General features: G+C 41.6%; 1 protein-coding gene across 1 annotated transcript in view; it reads right to left on the bottom strand.

Annotated features, from left to right (window-relative positions):
* The window catches only part of VPS13B (vacuolar protein sorting 13 homolog B), a 1,252,356-nt gene that overhangs the window by 263,854 nt on the left and 963,691 nt on the right, over nucleotides 1-24,811 (bottom strand). The window contains 1 exon segment of the mRNA XM_040354774.1: nucleotides 21,203-21,607. Coding sequence (XP_040210708.1) covers nucleotides 21,203-21,607 — 405 coding nt within the window.

Below are 24,811 nucleotides of genomic sequence, written 5' to 3'. Positions count from 1 at the left end.
AGCAGGCAGCCAGCGCTGAAGAAGAAGGCACCGGAGAGCTGCAGAAGAACCGGGGTTCGCCGAGTCAACAGCGGAAGAGGGGAGAAGATGGAAGAAGCCCCCCGGAGTCTGGAGAAGCCCCCCCCGGAGTCCGGAGAAGCCCCCTCGGAGAGCGGAGAAGACCCCCGGAGAGTGGAAGACCCCCGGAGAGCGGAAGAAGAAGCCCCCCCTGCTAATTGAGCTAATAACGAAGACAGGGGGGGCATCCGGAGCAGAATAATAAATTATTTTAAAAAGCCTTGTGTTGTGTGTTTACTACATTTTACTTTTTGCCTACAGGTGAATGGGTAGGGGTACGATGTACTCCATATCCATTCACTTAGGGTGGGGGGCCGGTATCTGGGGGCCCCCTTATTAAAGGGGACTCCCAGATTCCGATAAGCCCCCGCCCGCATACCCCGACAACCAACGGCAAGGGTTGTCGGGAAGAGGTCCTGTCCTCATCAACATGGGGACAGGGTGCTCTGGGGTGGGGGGGCCCACAGTGCGCCCCCCTGCCCCAGAGCACCCAACCCCCCCATGTTGAGGGCATGCGGCCTGGCACGGCTCAGGAGGGGGGGGGGGGCGCTCGCTCGTCCCCACTCCCTTCCTGGCTGGCCGGGTAGCGTGCTTTGGATACGGGTCTGGTATGGATTGTAGGGGGACCCCCTACGTCGATTTTTCGGCGGAGGGGGGTCTCCTTACAACCCATAACAGACCTAAGGGCCTGGTATGCTCCTGGGGGGGGGGGGGGGAACCCATGCCGGTTTTTTCGTTGAAAATTGGCATGGAGTTCTCCCTCTCAGGAATGCATGCTGAGCGACGCTGTCATTTTTTGTTTTAATTATTTGTTTTCCCGGCGCGTCTTTTTTTCACCCGTCGCAACTTTAGTGTCCCGTCGCAATCCACAAAGCCGCCCGGCGTCAATTACGTTCGCGCGATGCACGTCGGGAAAATGACGTCACACGCATGCGCAGTACGGCCGGCGCGGGAGCGCGCCTCATTTAAATTGTAAACGCCCCCCGGAGAGGAGGAACGCCTTACGACGGCGGCACTTAACTTACACGGCTTGAAATTTTTACGTAAGTGCTTTGTGGATCAGGCACTTAGGTAAAAACTTTAAGTCAGTGTAACTTAACTGCTGAAAGTTAAGTTACGCCGCCTGGCTGAGGATTTGGCCCTATGTGTCTATGCCAAGAGCAGTGTAAAGCAGGCATGTCCAAAGTCCGGCCCGTGTTCCGGTTTTGAACGGCCCGCCTGGTTATCTGGACATATATATCTTTGGTGGCCCCCAACAATCTCCCACCACCGGGGCCACAAAAGATATATATCAGGCATCACTAAATGGTGGATCGTGGGCTGAATCCTGCCCGCCACTAACACCATTGAATACATGGGAGGCGCAGCAGGTCTCTCCTTTACATCGCATCACTCCCCCTTCCTCCCCCTCCCTACACACCTTATTCACACAAGCCTGGAAGCGCTGCAGGTCCAGACAAAGGGCGGGACCTTTCAGATCATTGGTTGCTAGACAGTGGGTCGGTCCCAGCAACCAATCACCCGCCTTTAACTTGAAAAGTCCCCTCGTTGTCTGGACCTGCCATGCCATGGGTGCTTCCCGGCTTGTGTGATTAAGGTAGGGCAGTGTGGGAGGGGGAATGCTGCATTAATGAAAGGGACAGTTTTTATTGACTCTGTAATATTGAGCACTGTGATGGAGGGAGTCTGTAATGGGGGGGGATCTGAGATGGAGTTGGATCGGAGATGGAGTTGGGTCTGTAATGGAGTGGGGGGGTCTGTAATGGAGTGGGGAGATCTGTGATGAAGTGGGGTCTGTAATGGGGGGCTCTATGATGGGGGGCAGTCTGTGATGGAGTAAGATCTGTAATGGGGGGGATCTGTGATGAATCGGGGTCTGTAATGGGGGAGGCTCTGTGATGAATTGGGGTCTGACGGGGGGGAACTGTGATGGAGTCTGTAATGAGGGGGGCTCTGTGATGGGGGAGCGGTCTGTGATGGAGTGGGGTCTGTGATGAATTAGGGTCTGTAATGGGGGGGATCTGTAATGGAGGGGATCTGTGATGAATTGGGGTCTGTAATGGGGGGGGATCTGTGATGAATTGGGGTCTGATGGGGGATCTGTGATGAATTGGGGTCTGATGGGGGATCTGTGATGGAATGGGTTCTGTAATAGGGGGATCTATGATGGAGTGGGTTCTGTAATGGGGGGATCTATGATGGAGTGGGGTCTGTAATGGGGGGGTCTGTGATGAATTGGGGTCTGATGGGGGATCTGTGATGGAGTGGGTTCTGTAATGGGGGAATCTGTGATGGAGTGGGGTCTGCAAGGGGGGGGATCTGTGATGAATTGGGGTCTGATGGGGGGATCTGTGATGGAGTGGGGTCTGTAATGGGGGGGATCTGTGATGAATTGGGGTCTGTAATGGGGGGATCTGTGATGAATTAGGGGCCTGATGGGGGATCTGTGATTGAGTGGGTTCTGTAATGGGGGGGATCTATGATGGAGTGGGGTCTGTAATGGGGGGGATCTGTGATGAATTGGGGTCTGATGGGGGATCTGTGATGGAGTGGGTTCTGTAATGGGGGGATCTGTGATGGAGTGGGGTCTGTAATGGGGGGGATCTGTGATGAATTGGGGTCTGATGGGGGATCTGTGATGGAATGGGTTCTGTAATAGGGGGATCTATGATGGAGTGGGTTCTGTAATGGGGGGATCTATGATGGAGTGGGGTCTGTAATGGGGGGATCTGTGATGAATTGGGGTCTGATGGGGGATCTGTGATGGAGTGGGTTCTGTAATGGGGGAATCTGTGATGGAGTGGGGTCTGCAAGGGGGGGGGATCTGTGATGAATTGGGGTCTGATGGGGGGATCTGTGATGGAGTGGGGTCTGTAATGGGGGGGATCTGTGATGAATTGGGGTCTGTAATGGGGGGATCTGTGATGAATTAGGGGCCTGATGGGGGATCTGTGATTGAGTGGGTTCTGTAATGGGGGGGATCTATGATGGAGTGGGGTCTGTAATGGGGGGGATCTGTGATGAATTGGGGTCTGATGGGGGATCTGTGATGGAGTGGGTTCTGTAATGGGGGGATCTGTGATGGAGTGGGGTCTGTAATGGGGGGGATCTGTGATGAATTGGGGTCTGATGGGGGGATCTGTGATGGAGTGGGTTCTGTAATGAATTGGGGTCTGATGGGGGGGATCTGTGATGGAGTGGGCTCTGTAATGGGGGGGGGTCTATGATGGAGTGGGGTCTGTAATGGGGGGGGATCTGTGATTAATTGGGGTGGTACTTAGAGATCTTTAGAAGCAAGAACAGATAATTAGATGGTACTTCGAGATCTTTAGAAGCAAGAACAGATAACTAGCATTTTTTAGGAGTATTATAGGCATTGTTGTATCTGTATGAAGCTTTAGGAGTTTGTTTCCTGGGCCTCTGGTATATAACACGCATAAATCACCAGGAATACACTCTGTTTGGGTGTAAATGCAGGTTAAGGCTCCATGCACACTGGCATAAAAAGCACTGCTTCTATAGGCGTTTTGCCTGTAGAAGCAGCTCAATGTTATAATTTGTGTCCATGCACATAGGATGATTAGAGGCATATTTTAAGATTAGCGTCGTAGAGGCAGAAAAAAAAAAACATTCTGGTTTGCGTTTATGATTGGAGTTTCTGGCAGAAAAAAAACGCTAAACTCGCCTAAACAGTGTACAAAAACGCTCTATACAGTATGAGCGTTTTTTTTTTTTTTGGCCAAGGGAACTGGCAATTCTTTAAAGCTCAGTGTGCATAGAGGCTAAAGGAACAATGACAAGCCATGGCTGACATAGCTCTGTACAAGAAGAACTCTATTGTTTTCATATTTGGAAGATGGCTTTAGTAAATAGAAGTGTACCTAAGCATCCAGAACATGAGGAAAGTTTGCAAAAACTGAACTTATTCTCTCTGGAGAAGAAACGCTTGAGAGGGGATACGATTTTAATTTACAAATACCATGCTGGTGACCCCACAATAGGGATAAAACTTTTTTGTGAAAGGAAGTTTAACAAGACACGTGGCCACTTATTAAAATTAGAAGAAAAGAGGTTTAACTTTAAACTACATAGAGGGATCCTTACTGTAAGAACAGCAAGGATGTGGAATTCCTTTCCACAGGCATTGGTCTCAGCAGGGGGCATTGATGGTTTCAAGAAACTATTAGATAAGCATCTAAATGACCACAACATACAGGGATATACAAGGTAATACTGACATATAATCACACACATAGGTTGGACTTGATAGACTTGTCTCTTTTTTCAACCTCACCTACTATGTAACTATGTAACATTTATGACAGCTCTCAAATGTAAGAAAAATAAAGGAAAAGGTATATTTGAAAAAATCTTTTGTTTCTCTGGATTTAATAAAGGGCCTAATGCATTTTAGAAGTGCTTAACCTTTAAAATGTAACAACATTATTTGTACAGTTACATTTTTTTAACCCCACTCCCTCTTCCCGGAATCCCAGTCTTAAAAGTCGTACACAGGGGCCGGATATCAGGCGCCATTTTGTCCGAGTGTATGACAGCCAGTCTGACAGAAGTCAGTCAAAGGGGCATGACTAAAAAAAGTCTGACTATTGGCACACTTAGCCAATGGCTGAGAGCACTGACCAGTGTGTCCTGGTGGGGGGCATCCCCCGTCAGAACACAATAGCTCAGTGGGGATGATTGTTGTACTAACATGTCATAAGTACTGCGTCTCCTCATGAGCTCTTCAGTTTTTTTCATTAAGCCTGCTGGGGTGTGTACCAGGTTTATACTCTCTTCTGGGATCTTGGCTATGCAACCTTCTCTTTGCAGCTTCTTATCCATTGGACCTGTGCATGAATGTCACAATCTCCATTTGATCCTATAGAGAGTTTGTACTCCAACGGTATACAAACTCTCTACTTGCACCGAATGTAGTAATGCTTCTGATAGCAGCTAAGAGCAAAGTTAATGATAGTGGAAAGGCAGAATGGGGTAGTGTTTGTCATTTTTTCCTTTTTTTTTTTACAAACACACATATTAGGGTGTTGAATTTTGGAAAACATGGCTCACAAATCCCTTTTCAGGTCATGAATGTTACTGAATGACTGTGCAAATGATGTAGACTCTAGTAGAATCTATTCACTATCTCACCACCAAGGGAACATCACAACAGACTATAGGGTAAGGCTTGAACATCTCCACTATGAATGACAGCATCCAATTAGTCAGATGTAAAATACTGCACAGGCTGCCATAAGTGACATCTCCTCTTTTCAAAGCTCTAGGTATCTGTTATCAGCAACCGCAATATCCCCAGTGTGTACTAGCTGAGATAAATGAGCAGCACATGTGGCTCATTCTTCAGGGTATCAGTTAAAGTACAGCAGACAGATTTAAAGAGGTTGACTACTAAACATGTCTTCCAGGACAAATAAAGAAAAGAGGGAATGTCAGGTTAATCTTCATGTAGTTCTGATGCCTTATTAGTTGGCTCATTGGATCCTCCTCTTGTGATGGATTATCTCGTGGATGAACTTGTACAAGGGCCAAAGTAGGCTGATCAATCCCCGAGCACGGACCGGGGTGTGCACAGACAAACTGCAATAAATCCCAAACTATATAAAGGATACTTCAAAGTGAACAAGACAGATAAGGTGAAACAAATGTTTGGCTAATGCTTACAGACAGAGAGAGGCATCGGCTGCATTAAAGAAGATCTCCAGTCTAAACATGATAATGTTTTTAACGCAAGCGCCCATCAAACAAACAATATAAATACTGCATTCTTTAGCTCATTTACTTGCAATAAAAAAATAAAAATAAAATGTAGTCTAGGTATTTGAAATGCTAAAGATTTTAGCATCTGCATCTTTTACCCAATTATGCATAAAGTGAACCTCCAGCCAAACAGAGCATTACGTAAAAAAAAGTAATCTCTGTAACGCGCCTAATATTAATACACTTTTCTAATTTTATTTTTCTAAGTGCTGAAGGGTCAAATCCCCTGAGCCAGGTACATACTGATGTCTATGTTCCCACAGGGAAATTTCCCCTCACTTAGTAATCAGTGACAGGTCTTTACTAGCATCATGACTTACCTATTGCTGGATTCTTCTTGACTTTATTAGTAATTTTTGAAACTCTCTAAACAACAAACTGATACACACTTGGCTTTGATGATATAGTTCTATCTTTAACCACTTAGGACCCGGACCTTTAGGCAGCTAAAGGACCCGGCCAGTTTTTGCGATTCGGCACTGTGTCGCTTTAACTGACAATTGCGCGGTCGTACGACGTGGCTCCCAAACAAAATTGGCATCCTTTTTTTCCCACAAATAGAGCTTTCTTTTGGTGGTATTTGATCACCTCTGCGGTTTTTATTTTTTGCGCTATAAACAAAAATAGAGTAAAAATTTTGAAAAAAATTCTATATTTTTTACTTTTTTCTATAATAAATATCCCCCAAAAATATATAAAACATTATTTTTTTTCCTCAGTTTAGGCCGATACGTATACTTCTACCTATTTTTGTTAAAAAAAAAACGCAATAAGCGTTTATCGATTGGTTTGCGCAAAATTTATAGCGTTTACAAAAAAGGGGATAGTTTTATTGCATTTTTATTAATAATTTTTTTTTACTACCAATGGTGGCGATCTGCGTTTTTTTTCATGACTGCGACATTATGGCGGACACTTCGGACAATTTTGACACATTTTTGGGACCATTGTCATTTTCACAGCAAAAAATGCATTAAAAATGCATTGTTTACTGTGAAAATGACAATTGCAGTTAGGGAGTTAACCACAAGGGGGCGCTGAATGGGTTATGTGTGACCTCATTTGTGTTTCTAACTGTAGGGGGTGTGGCTGTAGGTGTGACATCATTGATTGTGTTTCCCTATAGGTGTTTCCCATATACGATCGATGACAGCGTCACAGTGAAGAACGGGGAAGCTGTGTTTACACACAGCTCTCCCCATTCTTCAGCTCCGGGGACCGATCGCGGGACTCCAGCGGCGATCGGGTCCGTGAGTCCCGCGGCCACAGTCACAGAGCTTTGGACCGGGTCGCGTGCACGCGCCCGCGACCACCCGGCTGGGCTTAAAGATGTACGTGGATGTGCCCAGCCATGCCATTCTGCCGATGTATATCGGCGCGAAGGGGTCCTTAAGTGGTTAAATGCTGTTTGTATCTGAAAAAATCTAAACTAAAGCGTTTTATTTAATAAGGAGAGGGCTAAGTAATGCGTGCAATATCTCCCCATCCAAACAAGGACCCTGCCAGTGTCACAATGCTTTCTTTTGTTGAGAAATAAACAATCCCCTGCAGGCCAGTTATGTACACAGCAAGTACTTTAGCAAACTTCAATGTAAAGTCCACTTTGTTTCTATTATGTGGACCATGTGCTAGGCTACTGAGAGGGTCAACTGGCTAATATCAGTTACAGTGTTATAAAGAGAAAAAACGCCTCTCTGAGTTGTGGTGCATTGTAATGGAGGTGATCGGGTAGCCCGTTAGAAATAAATAGCAGCACAGTGCAACAAGGGATGCACAACACAATTGTGTGAATAAACCCTATAAAAATGAAGAAACACCATCATCGTTTAAATGCTACAAAGAATATAACAGAATATGTAAAAAGGAAATCAAGGATGCAAAATTTCAAATCAAATGGCAGATTGCAAAAGATAGTAGGATACACAGGCTAATGTGTAAGGAATAGTTTACAGGCTTGGAAAGATTAATTTGTAAATGGAAAGAAAACTGTCTAAAAGACAGCATTCAGAGAGTAGTGGTTAATGATTCTTATGGTTCAGTGTTGGGACCCTTACTTTTTAATATCTTTAAAAATAATATGGGGTCTGGGATTAAAAGTACAATTTCTGTCTTTGCAGATGACACCAAGCTATGAAGTGGAATAACATCCTTATAGGATGTCTCCAATTTACAAGCTTACCTCAATACACTGTCTAATTGGGCAACTAAGTGGCAAATTATGAGGTTTAATGTTAATAAATGAAAAGTTATGCACTTGGGGGACTAAGAATATACATGCATCATACATACTAGGGGGACACTGGGGTAAACCATAGTGGAGAAGGATCTGGGGGTTTAGGTAAGCTCAATAATAGCATGCAATGCCAAGCTGCGGCTTCCAAAGCGAGCAAAGTTCTTTCTTGTAATAAGAGAGGTATAGACTCCAGAGAGAGAGAGATATAATTTTCCCCCTGTTCAAATCATTAGTAAGATCTCATCTGGAATATGCAGTTCAGTTTTGGGCACCCGTTTTCAAAAGGGAAACTGGAGAAAGTGCAGAGAAGGGCAACCAAATTGATAAGAGGCATGGAGGAGCTCAGCTATGAGGAAAGATTAGAGGAACTGAATTTATTCTCTCTTGAGAAGAGGAAATTAAGGGGGGACATGATCAACATGTACAAATACATATGTGGTCCAACTTGGTGTTGAGGTATTCACTTTAAGGTCATCACAAAGGACAAGGGGTGACTTTTTACGCCTATAAAATAAATAATCTTCAAATACAAAAAGGTTTCTTCACAGTAAGAGCTGTGATATTGTGAAATAGACTCCCTTCAGAGGTGGTTCTGGCAAGCTCAGTAGATTGCTTTAAAAAAGGCCTGGATTCTTTCCTAAATGTACATAATATAACTGGGTACTGACATCTAGAGGTAAAGTTGATGCAGGGAATGCCCGATTGCCTCTCGGGGATCAGGAAGGAATTTTCTCCCCTGCTGTAGCAAACTGGAGCACGCTTTGCTGTGGTTTTTCGTCTTCCTCTGGATCAACTGTGGGTGAAGGATTAAGTATATGGGATTGTATTATTTTTTTATTTTTTTTGTTGAACTAGATGGACTTTTGTCTTTTCAACCTGACACACTATGTAACTAAGTCTCAGCATCTTCTGAAATTAAATTGTATAAAAAATGAACAATCAGAGGTAAACGTGAAATCGTAGATTTTGTTTTTTTTCTAAGATATGATAAAAAAACATTGCAGCTATAACAGCCACTAACAGACCTTTTGCAGCTATACCAGCCAAGAACATGGCATTCTTTCTTCAATGGAATATAAATATGTTTCCAAAAGTTCTTACCAATGTAGCACCCTATAGTGTGCAACTAGTGACTAGTGTAGATACACTTATTTTGTTTACTCAGGGTAGTTGTGCGAGTTTGCAACTGGGTCAGGTTACTTCAGATAAGGCTAGAAGGGCTCTACAGGGCAGGTCTCTGGTACTCCCCCTGGTTATAGAAGCTTGAAGAAACTTCTGGAAGTTAGTGGGCGGAAGGTAGGATCTCCATACTTGAATAAATCTGCCCAATCCCCAGGCATAATGCACTGGCAGGTAGATTGGGTCAGCCCTTAAATATCTTTGAGCTTAGCCAGCAGGGGAGTCTGGTGAAAGATGAAGTGCCGAGGTTGCTGTCCTGGGGCCTGGGAGGGGACCCTGGGGCTGGGGGCTCTGCTGAGAAGAAAAGGAGAGGAAGCATAAGAGATGAATCTCCATTACCATTTTGTCTTGTAAAGAAATCATCTGGGCTGGCATGGGAAGATCTGGACAGAAGGAGGCCTATAAAGAGGTCTTTCCCAGTGCTGAAGGAAGCAAGGGAGAGTGCAAGTACCTCAGCACACTCAGGAGCATACAAGGGGGGAGACTTCCAGACGTAGCATACTTTACAGGGATAGCGTTGTGCTAAATCCCAATTTGTTGTCCTGGGGCATTCTTCAAAGCAGCCAGGTGGGCTGGTAGTCAAGGCAGCCAAGTGGGCTGGTAATATCTGCAAGCATCAGAACTGAGTGAGGTTCTACTGAGGACTACAAATTCTGGATGAACTCTCTGCAAACTGCAATGTACCCTTTCCAGCAAACTTTGCAATGGAAAACAGTGATTGCTAGTTCACACATATTGCAATACATGTTAACTGCATCAAATTAATCCTTCTTATGGCCAGCCCAACTCTGCTCTGCCAATGCAAATGCTTTGGTGGACACAATGCCAACATGGGGCAAACAGACACAAAGTAGTGGAGAGCTACTAGGTTCAGGTCTGGTTAGTGACCTGCATTGCAAGAGAAACAAGATATATCTGTGTTCAAATCCCAGTAGCTTTTACATGTATGTAATATTTTAGGTGCCAAAGGGGTGTGACCACATATTAACACTATGAGTTTTGGATGAAACCTTTGCACACACTGCTAGATACCCTTTCTAGCAAACTTTGAAATGAAAAATGGGGATTTTTAGTTCACACATATTGGTCAACTGCATCAAAGTAACCCCTCTTATGGCCAGCTTGACACAGTTGGCCAGTCTAAACATGTATTGCAATATGTGTGAACTAAAAAAAAAAAATGTTTTCATTGCAAAAGCTACTGGGATTTAAGCACAGGTATATCTTGTTTCTGTTGCAATGCAGGTCAGTGACCAGACCTGAACCTAGTAGCTCTCCCCCACCTTGTGTCTGTTTGCCCCATGTTGGCATTGTGTCCACCATAGCATTTGCATTAGCAGAGCATAGTAGGACTGGCCATAGAAGGGATTACTCTGAGGCAGTTGGCCAGCTTAAACGTGTATTGCCCTATGTGTGTACTAAAAATACCTGTTGTTCATTGCAAAGTTTGCTGGAAAGGGTGTATAGCAGTGTGCAGAGGGTTCATCCAGAATTTGTATTGTTAAAGCGGAGTTCCGGCCACAATTTCACTTTTTAAATATAAATACCCCTGTAATACACAAGCTTAATGTATTCTAGTAAAGTTAGTCTGTAAACTAAGGTCAGTTTTGTTAGGTTGTTACAGCATTTAGATACTTTATAAAATAGAAATTGACTGGGGCCATCTTAAGTGTGGGCATCATGAAGCCAGACTGTATGACTTCCTGGATTTCAGCCTTGCAGATCTTGCACATGCTCAGTGCTGCACAAGCAGTGTCAGATCAGGTTTCAGCACCTGTGCTGTCCAAGTCACATGATTCTTTGAGACTGGGGAGTGCACAGACTCCTGGAAAGTTACACCCACTACATTCCCAGGAGTCTGTGCGTGTAGGTTAGGAAGCATTAAGCACCTAGGTGCAGGAAGTGGGAAGATTAACTATTCTGCCTAGCAACAACACTTTGAAGGCATCTAAAAAAAATTTTTTTTTCGTAAAGGACTAATGAAATTTTTTTAAAACTACTGATGTAATGTTATATTTATGGGTGGAACTCCACTTTAATATGTGATCACACCCCTTTAGCACCCGATAGATAATATACATGTACAAGCTACTGGGATTTGAGCACAGGTAGATCTGGTTTCAGGTTCTACTGTAGAGACACAATACTCCTGCATACAGTTTGGAACTTTGTGCTGTTTCACTAAAGGAGTCTGAGAGCGCCTGGTTCGTAAAGAACTTTGCCACTAATCCATAGAGACTGCAATTATTCTGGAGGGAGTACAGTCCAGGACCATGATTTTTTCTGTACATAAAAAAGGAAGTTTGCCCTCTTCAAGCTAAGTTGGGCACCTCATATTACCTATACCACCCTATCCAAGTTGTTCACCCAATAAAACAACATAAGGAAGCCCGTAGACTGATTTCTTGTGTCTGGATGCAAGTTGGAAACGCGTGCTGCCTGGCTGTGAAGAAATAGGAGAACCCAAGATCCAGTGGCTCCTGGGGGGGGGGGGGGTAGCGCTACACCAATCTTTCGACCCTTTTGTCTTCCCTTTGGTGTTTTTTAATGATTCGCAACTTTTTCTCCCATAAGAGTCTTGAGTCACTTGAGTTATTTACTGGAGATATTTTCGATCTATGGGACCTGAGTACTTCCTATTTTTATCCCCAACAACAGCTAGGATGTTGTGTCCATATGGCAGATTATATTTATGCATTTTATAGTAAGGAATAGATGTTTATTTGTGTGAGTATACACTATTTTGGAGGACAAAACAATGAGATTTGGGTTATTTTAATAGTTAAGGGTTGTGTCGTTCAGCATTATATATGAAAGCATTTTGAAATAAATATATTACTTGTTTATGAAGTGTACAACGTTGTCTTCTTTGTGAGATCTATAGCATTTACACCAAATAGTTTTTAGTAAATACTGGCACTAGCTCTGCACTTGTTTTTCAAACAATGTAATAAACAAAATGCAATATCAAATATACCACACACAAGGCTGATTTCCTTTAAACCACAATGGACAAAAACTAAAAAACATAAAAGGCTAATGCAGTTTTTTTATGTGATTGAAGGGGAAAAAAAAATATGTGAGTAACACAAACTTACGCTCAGATTACACATGAACTATCTTCTGTCTCCAAATTAAAATCACTTAGAAAGAATAGTCCAATATTGTTTACAGGACAATGTCATATAAAACGTGCAAGGGGAAAAAAAAGTCTTTCTTCTACTAAATATAACTTGCGCAACAGAGGGATTAGAGAAATATTTTCTCCACTACTTCTGCAGATTTTACTGTCTTTTTCCCTTGCTGGGTACAATTGTGTTTACACAAGTCAGCACAAGGACACCGATCAAAGGCAACACTGGTGAGAACGATCAAAACCCCAAGTGGATCATGTTGTTTCTTATGAGAATTCTGCAGATTTAAGTAAACAAGTGTGAATTGTTGAGGTTTTGGTTAAAAAAAAAGAGAAAAAAAAAAAAGCTACCATCATTTTATCTTAAGTAATTCTATATAATAACATCTGTACAGCAGATGGCTACAAGGCAGAAAAACAATGCTCCGTTTTCTTTCTCCTGGTCTAACGTATATATGAGATGACAAGTTTTGTCGCTGCACTAGGCTTGGGTCAGCAAATAATTTGTAAAAAGAATGCAGCTGCTGCAGATGGCCGTGTTGCCAGGCCACTATAAAATCAAAGAGGGAGTGAATTATTTCATGTATTGGTTTCATGCTATAAAAATACTGACATTAATCTGGGTGTGCTGGGGGTATCTCAGGAAGATATAGATAACACATTTTAGAAAACATGGATTTCATTTTGTAACAAAGGCCTAACAGAGGGATGATTTCTCATACTGAAAAGCTAAAAAAATGCCTCCTGAATTGCTTTTTTATAGCATCTCCTTTTTTAATGGAACAGGAAAGTGATACTTAAAGAGTAAGAAGTCGTAGGGGTGAATATTCAGTTTTTGCAGGTGGAAAAAGTAGAACACTGTACAAAGTTGAGGGGCATATGCCCATAGGCTCTTATCAACTAAAGAAGTTTGCTCTTTTTTCTCTAAGTATCTAAATTAACTTCTATGGTACATGAAGTTTGCCCAAGTGTTAATGAATAAATCATTATTCTGGGACCCAAAGTTCTCGCTTTAGCTGTCTAAAACCATTTGTTAGCATATACAACAAAATCCAAAAATACAAACCACAGGAAGGTCCCAAGAGCCCTCAGAATCTGGTGAAGCTGTGCACTGTAGCCTCAGCTACAGCTTCTAACTTTAGCTTGTTCAATTAAACTTTAACATTAAAACCTGAAAGCTGATTGGTTTCGATGCAGAGCTGCACCAGATTTTGCACTGCAAAGTATTTATTTGTGCAACAACTGAAAGCCATACAGTATAGTAAATACCAGGTACATCTGTGTTTGCCAAGCAGGGCACATGCTAGCAAGATTCTTATTACGCTCAAAGCAATCTAATTAGCCAATAGACGTGTGATGAAACAGAACAGCTACATCCAATCTGTTTTATGTTTGCTATACACAAAAACATTTAAAATAGCAACCCATGTGCATAAAAATCAAAAGCTCAAAAAAGAAATACAGCGGAACCTCATGTTACGAGCATAATCCGTTCCGGGAGAACGCTCGTAATCCAAAGTGCTCACATATCAAAGCGAGTTTCCCCATTGAAGTCAATGGAAACAAAAATAATTTGTTCTGCATGGACTTCAATGGCATGCAATACCGCATGCGGCAAGAGGTGGGGGGCGCCGGAGAGCCTCTGAAACGGCTGGAAAGGCCCGAGGACACCTCGGCAAACCCTCAGACCTAGCTGTCCTCGGGCCTTTTACGTGCATTTCCGAATGGCGCCCATCGGCTCTGCTCGGCTCTGGCGCCCCCCACCTCAGGCCAAAAGTGGTACTGCACACCACTTTGGCCTGAATCGTGCTTGTTTTGCGAGACAATACTTGAAAACCGAGTTACGATTTTTAAAAATACAAAGCTCATATTGCGAAGCGCTTGTTAACCGCGTTACTCGCAATCCGAGGTTCCACTGTATTGCAAAAGCAGAAATGTATTTAATTCTCATACATGTTTAAGATAAAAAATGGTGGATTTCCACTTAAAAGGTCACTCCATCTAAAGTGGATGTTTCAGTTATGACTTGATAATGGCTAAATTGCCCACTGACTTCTTGTATCATTCACTGATTCAAGGGACACAATCTCTGTTACTTAGCTTCCAGGAGCAAAGAAAATAATAAAAAAAAAGGAAATTTTACAAATTATTTGAATGATCAGTTTATCAAAAAGTGATACTTTAGCAATTGAATATGGTTGGCTGAATCACTACCCCTCTTCAGCAATAGGAATAGAGTAATCAAGTGGTGAAATCTACCCACCAAAATTCTATCCTTCTTCCAGCCCACCATGTCGAGCACGGTTGGTGGAACTCCTCCTATCAAGTGTTAATACTACAAAATACATTAAGGAGAATGGAACCCCCTTATGAAGGCTGAAGCAGGTATACAGCCCTGGGAATTCATGGGATAGATCTTATTGCCAGAGTTTCCAAGGGACATAATAAGCAATCATACATTTCTCCTATATGTGCCAATACTTGTATATCATACATTTTAATAGAAGTATAACTCAGGGGGAGCAGCTATTGTTTTACAGAAAAATCCCCAACATAACATATGAATGGATTTTTATATTGGGTTTACTCTCCAGTCCATTACACACACAATCATATCTGCTAGACTGCTATAGACAGGATCTAAAGGAAAAGACAAGTCAGGGAGATCAGCAATCAGCGTTACGTTCCCCAGTGTCCAGCAGTAGAGGGACGGGTCTGACTTCAGGAATAATTATCAGACACACAACTTAGTTCAGAATGGGCGTGTGTGCAATGCAGACTCCTCCATAGTGGATATTAACATGAAGTATAATGAGAAAGTAATCCTTGAAGTGGCCATGAACTTATTTCAAAAATCCTGACCCTGGCTAAGGTAAGCGTGGGAATAAGAGCAATGTTCTGAACTGGTCTGAAAATGTCTTTATGGCTAAATCAAGAATGCCGCCCCAAAGCACTCCCCAAGCCTTTCATGTTGCATTTTCACTTACAAAGCATTTGCAAAATGCACTGAAATGTACAGAAGACTGCCAGACTTTTTGAAGTAAAAAAAGGGAAAATAAATCACCTAGGTTTGGCCTGCTGTGAGTGCTTCTCAGTTACAAAACATTTCCTGTATCTGTTCTGTTGCTCAAGTTTAAGCTTGCATTCTCCTTTATAAGGACATCCTATTATAGAAATATTTAGGTGCAGCTGGCACTGACGGACTGGTCCTGAAAAATGTCTTTAAGCCCGTATTATTTCTCTCGAGTCCCTGACAGAGGCTGTTCTGTGTGGAAACTGCTAATGCCGCCAGCAAGGTCAAGTCTGGCTTGCGCAGTAGGCCATATGGCACACCATCAAACGCAGAAATAGCGCCAAAACCATTCACCTAAGCAGCTTGCTGGAATAAGTTAACATCCTAAATACCATGAGCATTTTACAGAGCCTTACTGCATGGAACATAATAACAATAACCCATATAGAGTTTCAGAAAGCACACTGCTCTCTATTCATAATTTTTTCCTAGTGGCGCTGTAAAACTGCAACACTCAGCTAAGCATCACGACTTTTACAGTGCAGAGTATGTTCCATATTTTTCTTTTAAAGATAAAAAAAAAAAATTCTTAAAGTGCTTCTTGAAAGCGGTATTTGGAATCCTACAAATATGAAAGAATATACAAAATGACTTGCTAGAGGCAAACTTGTATTTAAAAACAATTCCAAAACTGTAAACTGAAGTCATAAACCAATTAATATTAGTTTACAAATGGCAGGCATTTTAAGAGGCAGTGAAAAAAAATGAAGAAAATGTTTTATGATGAGATATGTGATCTTGATGCTATAAGAGCAAGCGCAATTAGTTTAATTTTGTAAATATTTCGGATTGGAATAGTGTCATTAAATCTTTACAAAATAATATATCCCAGGCAAATGGCAATAAATACAATCCCTATAACATCACAACATGTGAGTGTTTATAGATGCTGTGACCAGATAGATAGCAACCTAGATTACAGTTTATGCTTTGAGAAGTAAGACCATATTTCTGCTCATGATAAAAGGAAAGTTATTTTAGTGAACAAGTGCATGCAAAAAAGAACAAAACACAGAGATAGACCTATAAATTCAAAAACAGGAACACAAGCCACAATAATATCAAGTGCTAATAAAAAGCATTCATTTCTTGTCACTTGCAATTTCTATTATGACAATAGGACTGTGCTGCCATGTTCATCAGATCTTAGCAGCCCCAGAATGCCGCCAAGGACATTTGGTCTGTCTTGAGTGCTCAGTGATTGCATTTCTCTGCTTTACAATAAAGCTGGACCACGTTTTATTTGGACAGCCACGTTAATATGACAACCAGTAAAAAATGGCACAGAAAAATTGTATTTTCTTAAGCAGATAGAGAAAGGAGCTGTGTGTTAGTGGGCGTCCTGACTCTCCTGTAGTCCAAGGGAGGGGGCGAGCACGACACTCCACACCAGGGAGAAAGCCTTGCATTAGTATGTGGAGTTACAGACAGAAGAACAGGAAGTGAGGATTTCTCAGAAGAAATAAGGACATTTAAAAGCAAAATCGAAGGATGGAGATAAGTGATGGAGGACTGCACTAAGGCAAAGCTATTTAGGGGAAAAAAAAATTACTTTTACAACCCCTTTAATAAACCTGAAATATTGGCTTGTACACTATATTGTCAAAAGTAATGGGACACCTGCCTTTACTATATTGGCGTCTTAGTCTGTAGGGTTCAATACTGAGTTGGCCCACCCTTTGCAGCTATAACAGCTTCAACTCTTCTGGGAAGGCTGTCCACAAGGTTTAGGAGTATGTCTATGGGAATGTTTGACCATTCTTCCAGAAGTGCATTTGTGAGATCACTCACTGATATTGGACGAGAAGGCCTGGCTTGCAGTCTCTGCTGTAATTCATCCCAAAGTGTTCTATAGGGTTGAGGTCACGACTCTGTGCAGGCCAGTCAAGGACCTCCAACCCAAAAATCACTCATCCATGTCTTTATGGACCAGTGCACAAAGCAAGGTCCATAAAGACAAGGATGAGCAGGTTTGTGGTTGAGAAACTTGACCGGCCTGCACAGAGTCCCATAGACATACTCCTTAACCTTGTGGCCAGCCTTCCCATAATAGTTGAAGCTGTTAAAGCTGCGGGGGGCAACTCAATATTGAACCCTATGGACTAAGTTTGGGATGCCATTAACTGGGCCACCTGCCGTCAATATACATCAGTTCTTTGACATAAATACTGTTGTTATGGCAGATGGCTGCTATAACCCCAATATTCTTTTCAAAAAATCTGCTTTGCGATAAAAGTGGTCTCTGCAGCGGACTCGCTGCAAGATCACTTTTATCGGCGGCGGTAGAGGTCTCCACCACCCTCCCGCCACGTCCTGGTCATCTCTGCCACTTACCGGATCTGTCGGTAGTGGCAGAGACGATCCAACCCTATCCCCCGATTGGCAGGAAGTCGAGTGGAGGAATGATGGCCCCCATTCGACTCCATTGGATGACGGCAGAGAAGTCAAAGTCACTTCTGACCCAACGGCCTTAAAGAGACACTTTTCTTTCTTTTTGACTGCAGATCTCACATTAAAGAGGTCCTGTCATGTTTTTTTTTATATTACAAGGGATGTTTACATTCCTTGTGATAGGTATAAAAGTGATCCAATTTTTTTTTTAAAAGGACAGGATGTAGAAGCGAACGCATACATAAGTCGCGCCCACATATGAAAACAGTGTTTAAACCACACATGTAAGGTATCGCTGCGATCATTAGAGCAAGAGAAATAATTCTAGCACTAGATCTCCTCTGTACTCAAAACTGGTAACCTGTAGAAATTTTTATACTTTGTCTATGGAGATTTTTAAGTGTCAAAGTTTGTCGCCATCACATGAGCGGACACAATTTTGAAGCATGACATGTTGGGTATCAATTTATTGGGCATAACATTATCTTTTACAATATAGAAAAATTGGCATAACTTCACTGCGTTTATTTTTTTATTCAAAATTGCGTTTGTAAGACCGCTGTACAAATATGGAATGACAAAGTATTGCAACAAACTCCATTTTCTTCGCTAGGGTGTTTGAAAAAAAATATATATATAATGTTTGGGAGTTCTAAGTAACTTTCTAGCAAAAAAAAGTTTTTTAACTTGTAAACAACACATGTCAAAAATAGGCCTGGTCCTTAAGTGGTTAATGTGCGTGTAAAGGCAGGTGTCCCAATACTTTTGACAATATAGTGTACGGTATGTGAAGTGATGTCTTGTTGCATAACAGAGCTTTGAGCCTAGTTGCAAACAAAAAAAAATTTGCCACCAATGTATTATAACAATATCTTCTTACTATACCACTAATTCTGTTTGGCTGCATGCTTATTATATTCAATGAGTCTTTCACACCTACACTTGAGCTTTCTGATCATAGAGAGGTTCAAAGTATTGAGTGTACAAAATAAGCACCCAGAAAAGTAACAGCGCTCCCAGCAAGATGGAGCCTGGGCCTCCTACTCTTTTGCACACTGCATTTCATGTCCGTACACATTTATTTGGAGTTCTTGTCTTGTGTGGACAAACGACATAGTCTACTTACTAAGGACAGTTTTGTCAAAGAGTGGAAATTTCCAAGTGTGGCTGACTGCAAATATGTTCACATCTGCTGAGAACATTTAATATTTAGTGCTGGCTTCTCTTGGAACTTATAATTAAAAACAAAATAAAAGATCTCAGAAAGGAAGAGTTTAGTAAAGTGTTAATTGACACTTTCAAGACTAAAAAACTAATTCCAGCCAGCAATAAAAATGACTGTAGTACTCCCTCCTTTCACTGGATAGCAAATGATAGTTGCCATTTTGTCTACGTGGTAAAGAAAATGCTTCGGCAGGCTTAAAGGGGTTGTAAAGGTTAGTTTTTTTTATTTCTAAATAGGTTTCCTAAAGCTAGTGCATTGTTGGTTCACTTAACTTTTCCTTTGATTTCCCGTCTAAATGTTTTTTTTTTTCTTTGTTTTCTTTGTCTGAATTTCTCACTTCCTGTTCCTCCTAAGTAAGCTGTTCTGGCTGGCTAACCCCCAGCCAGAACAACTCGGATGATGGGGGCAAGCTTACTGAGGAGGAACAGGAAGTGAGAAATTCAGACGAAGAAAAAGTGAACCAACAATGCACTGTCAAAATGTCAAGGGTTTGGCACCATAAAGTAATTTTTAGTGAAGATTTTAGTTTTTAAAAAAGCCGTCCAAGTGTATTACAGTAATGCAGCCAGGTTGCATATACAGTAACACATATGCCTTTTTGTTTTACTTGTTTTTGCCAAGTGAAAAAAAAAAACCTCTGTGCTGGCAACACTAGTAGGGTCATAATGTCACTCTTGCACAATCCAGCTCTCCAACACTTTCCCCCATGAACTCTGCTCTAATCATCAACTCTGATGAGGAAGCGAGAGTGATGTTGATTGGAGCAGTGTTTAGTGGGGCATGTTAGACTGCAGTAGAGTTTGTCTTTGTGAGCAGTGGGCTGACTCTATGTGCTGGCAGCACAGAGTTCTTTCATTCTTGCTGCAGAACCTGGTAAAAAAAAGGCTTATTTTTTTTTGGGGTTCAGTTGTGCTTTAAACTTGTTTTTTTTTAAAGGGAATACTGTATATTTCACCAACAAGCTGAGGTATTTTCAGTCCTTTTATATATCATAGAAGCACCAAAAGTGAAACTTCCCTCTCAGCAATGTATTATGCCAATTCCCCTTTTCATAAGGCTAGAACAAGCAAGTCACATTCTTGCAGCTCAATGTAATATATACTTGTATATTCTACATTAACAAGAATGCACTGAGGAAGAGTGAAAACATTTTTGGTGTTACACAGGCTGTATGTAGCAGTTGGTGTCTGATAGGTGATTTGATGGGGATGCAGTTCTCCAAGAGATGAAAGATGACACCATGTGCTTGCAACTGTGCAAAACTGAGATATTAATTTTGGGTAACACTGGCTTTCAAGGTGGCCATACAATCAGGTCTGAAGCCCTGTACACACGGCCCAGAATCTCGTCAGGAAAAAAAAAATTAGTTTTTCCTGACGAGATTTTTGGCAAGAATCTCTTGCCGGCCGAATGTACAGACACTCCATTCAAAAGAACCGTCATTCTTTTAAATGGAACAAACGTGGTGACGTCATCTACCATACGACGAGCATGCGCTCATCACATTAGATGCGGTCACCGCCACCTTGCTATATCCTACCTATGCCTAGGAAGCTACCGCGCATGTGTCAAATTCATTTCGAGCATGCGCAGGTTTCCACGGCCACAGGTAAGTATACACACTCTTGGTTTTCTCTGCAGGAAAACACTGCCGGTAATCACAACAAGAAAATAGAGAGGAGGTTCCCTATTTTTCTCGTCGAGATTTTGGGCAGTTTTCTTGACGAGAAACCTGAAAGCCTCGTACACACGCACGGTTTAACCATGCGTGTGTACGAGGCTTAAGTGTTTGTGAGATGTTTCCTGTTATCCATGTACTTACTCTACAAAAAGTAAAGTGTTCACAATTCCTCCTCTTGGGTTGTTATTGAATTACTGTAACATGTTCTGTTAAAAGATCATTACATTCCCTCCAAAGAAAAGGAAATAATCAAATATTGATTCCCCAGAATTTTTTACCACCACATTTACCTATACAAACATATGTTTACTAAACTTATACACCATCTAGCAATTGCTAGCAAAGCTTCAAATGGTGTCACATGTTGCAAATATCTGGACTTCTTTAGAAGAAATCATTGTGCAATCAAGAAAATATTTCAAAAGGTGAATATTTGAAAAACTTGAACTTACCTGATACTTTGCTTCCTGTTTGAATGCTAAGACATCCCTCAAGATCTGAAAAAGATGCCAGAATGCAGGGACTGTTCGGGTGTGGCACTGTCTCGAAGGAAAAAAACACTTGCGTAGTTTGTAAAGTGATCTTCTGAAAGAAAGACGCAAATCTCCACATTCCTTCTTCAGGTTGTGGATACGATTTTGAGGTTTCTTGGGTCAGAGTACCAGGATCCTTTCTACAGGCTAATGCCAATTTAAAAGTCTCATCGCTTGGGATGAGTTCATCAGATGTCAATGAGGTCTCAGGCTGAGGGCATGTCCCAGTCTTCATGATCTTTTCCAGGAAATGGTTCACCTGGTCCAACTTGACAAAACTGAAATTCAATTTTAGCGGTCTTGATACATCAACCTTGACATCAACTGTTGAGATGAGACAAACACAATTCATACTATTAGTGGTATATGCAATCGTAGTAACATAATTTCTGCTTTGATCTATTTTAATGGACATTCTATTTAACAGAGTGCAGACTTTGTTATGCAGTATTTTTTCTTCATCAAATAAAGGGTATGATTTGGAAAAGTCTAATGTGGGTCAAATTAGTGGAAATATATAGGATAGATTGTGTCCCCAATTTTTGCCTCAAAAGTTTGAACCAAAGCAAACAATTACAAGATGAAGAGTTAGTTGTCATTGTCATACAGTATCTTTTAATTAAAAATGATAAGCAAAAAGCTCTTATTCTTAACTAATTTGTATAGGTAAAAAATAAATGCATCATTGTAACCTTAAAGTAAAATTAAAGTCTTTGTTTTTTTTTTGTTTAAAAATAACAAACATGTTATACTTACCCGCTCTGCGCATTGCTTTTACGCAGAGCAGCCAAGATCCTCTTCTTCTAGGGTCCCTCGATGGCGCTCTTGGCCCCTCCCTCTTGCCAAGGGCCTTTAAAACAAGAAGCTTGCTATGGGGGCACCCGAGCCGAGCCCTGCTGTGTGTCCATTCAGACACAGAGCCGTGGCTCGACCCTTCCCCCCGCTCTCTCCTTATTGTCTCACTGACTTTGACTGACAGGAATGGGAGCCAAAGGCACCCATTGCTGTCTCAGCCAATAAGGAGGGAGAGTCCCAGACAGCTGAGGCTTTTGTGCAATATCGCTGGATTGAGATGATGCTCAGGTAAGTATTAGAGGGGCTGATGCACACAGAAGGTTTTTTATCTTCATACATGAAGATTAAAAAACCTTCTGCCTTTAGAACCAATTTAATGTTTTGAAGGGATGTGCTATGTAGACTTTAAAGCTTACCATCTGAGGCCTCGTTGTGTTTGTTAAAGGGAAACCCCATGTCTACATGGCCTCCTTATATTTTGTATTGGTTGCGTGGTTTGTATAGTTCTTCATAATCATAAATAATTTTAGATTAAATAATAAAAATAAAAAAAATATTATATTTAGCAACCATGACCTGGCTGGGTTTGGTAGTTCCAATTAGTTTTAAAACAAATGAAAGGAAAAGATCGCAAAAGCAGATGAAGTAAATAAAATACATCAGAAATAAGAAATGTTAGCAGAAAATGTTCCCTGGAGTAGTAAAGTCACTTAGTGTTACAAAACTAACTTTTCCAGACTTTGTGATTACTCAAAAAAATACATTTTACCTTTCACACTTGGCAAAGACCCATCAATCAGAAAAAGGTCTACACGCCAGATGGGATTAGACAACAATACAGAGCAGGTTAGGGGCTCCCAAGAATCTTAATGTAAATGGTGAAATAATGAAGAAGAAATCAAGTCAGTTCTAGACTGTACAAATCCAACCAGTTACTCAGATATCTGATACAGCCATGACCCTTCAAATATATGGTAAGGGATATAAAAAAAGAAAAAGAAAAAAGATGTACATCTCAAGTGAGGTCACAATGGTAAATGTAGCATACATTATTGAGAGTATGTTGGATAATGCTAAAGCAAAATAAGCTGTTGGATATACTGCCATTCAAATAAGCAAAAACCTTGCTTTAAGCAGCTACAATAACAGATTGATGCCAGTAGTTATAATGAAGGGCTCTGCATCCAGTCCTTGGTTCTGTCAGTGTTCCCCAAAGCTAAATGATCGTTTAATACTGAAAGCCAATATTCCAATTCTCCGAGGCAAGAATTCTTTCTCGAGGGAGTTTCAACTGTACCAACTAACACTTCTGAACTCTGCCTGACCTTTTATATATTGTCTAAACAACCATCCAAATCACTGCTTGATATAAGACATTTTTAGCTACTGAACTGCAGATATGACTTTCTGCCAATAGCTCTTGTTCTATCCATTTTGCTTACACTCCTATTGACAGTCTTGCAGAGGATGATGGGAATTCAATATGAAAGCTTAAAAACAATTACTCACAGAACAGCTTTAAATAGTGTCTGAACTCATTCCATTCAATTCACTGATGTCAGATTTTTATATACCGTAGCTACAGACACCTTTATTAGGTCAGAGAAACTTGGCCTATGTTTACAGAAGGTCATTGATGCTTTTCTCCAGAGAGTAAAGGTTTTTGTAGCCATATTAGTGCACTTGCAACAAAACATGTTGCCTGTGATATTTTTTTTATTTTCACTAACAATCACATTTTCAGGACAAGCTTTTAAGGTATGCCAACTTCTTTTAAGGTCCAAGAAGTACTGCCTGCACTGAAATCCAAAAGGGTATTATCAGCCCTGCCCAGTTCACCTCTGAGTACTACAGAAAACTGTTCCCCATGTTATGGAGATGAGACACATCTATTAGGTCAGAGGAACGTGGCCTATATTTACAAAAGGTCATTCATGATGTTATCCTGAGAGTAAAGGTGATTGTAGCCATAATTTATATCTAACAGACATATGTGACTGGATGCCACACCACTTCTTCAAACTCAATCTATCCAAAGCCGAACTCATAATATTTCCACCTTTCCCCCGACTTCTCTGTCAAGATCAATGGCACAACTATCAGTCCATCCCCTACGTGCCAGGGTGCTAGGGGTAACTGTTTTTCCAGGCTCACATCCAAGTCATGCCACCTCAACCTCTACAACATCTCCAGAATAAGCCCCCTCTTAACCATTGACACCACTAAGCTTCTAATTCACTCCCTGATTAACTCTCGCCTCCACTATTGCAACTCCCGCCTCATTGGCTTACCTTTACAAAGGCTATCCCCCCTTCAGTCCATCATGAATGCTGCTGCCAGACTCATCCACCTTACCAACCATTCAGTGTCCTCCACCCCTCTCTGCCAATCCCTCCACTGGTTCAACAAATAAAATTCAAAGTAATAACAACTTACAAAGCCATCCCCAAATCTGCCCCCAGCTACATCACTAACATAGTCTCAAGATATTAACAAAACCATTCTCTTCGGTTCTCCCAAGACCTCCTGCTCTCTAGCTCCCTTGTCATCTCCTCCCATGGTCGCCTCCAGGACATCTCCCAAGCTTCTCCCATCCTTTGGAACTCCCTACTCCAATCTTTTTGATTATCTATTACTCTATCCATCTTTAGTTAACCCGTGAAATCCTGCTTCTAACTATTATGCTGTGTTTTTTCTTTCTCCATCAGCCCATCCCCCACAGATACTTTTGTA

Source organism: Rana temporaria, chromosome 5 (assembly GCF_905171775.1).
Source record: "Rana temporaria chromosome 5, aRanTem1.1, whole genome shotgun sequence".
NCBI classification, from domain to species: Eukaryota; Metazoa; Chordata; class Amphibia; order Anura; family Ranidae; genus Rana; species Rana temporaria.
The sequence above is the reverse complement of the archived record's forward strand: the minus strand, read 5'-3'. Positions and strand labels throughout refer to the sequence as shown.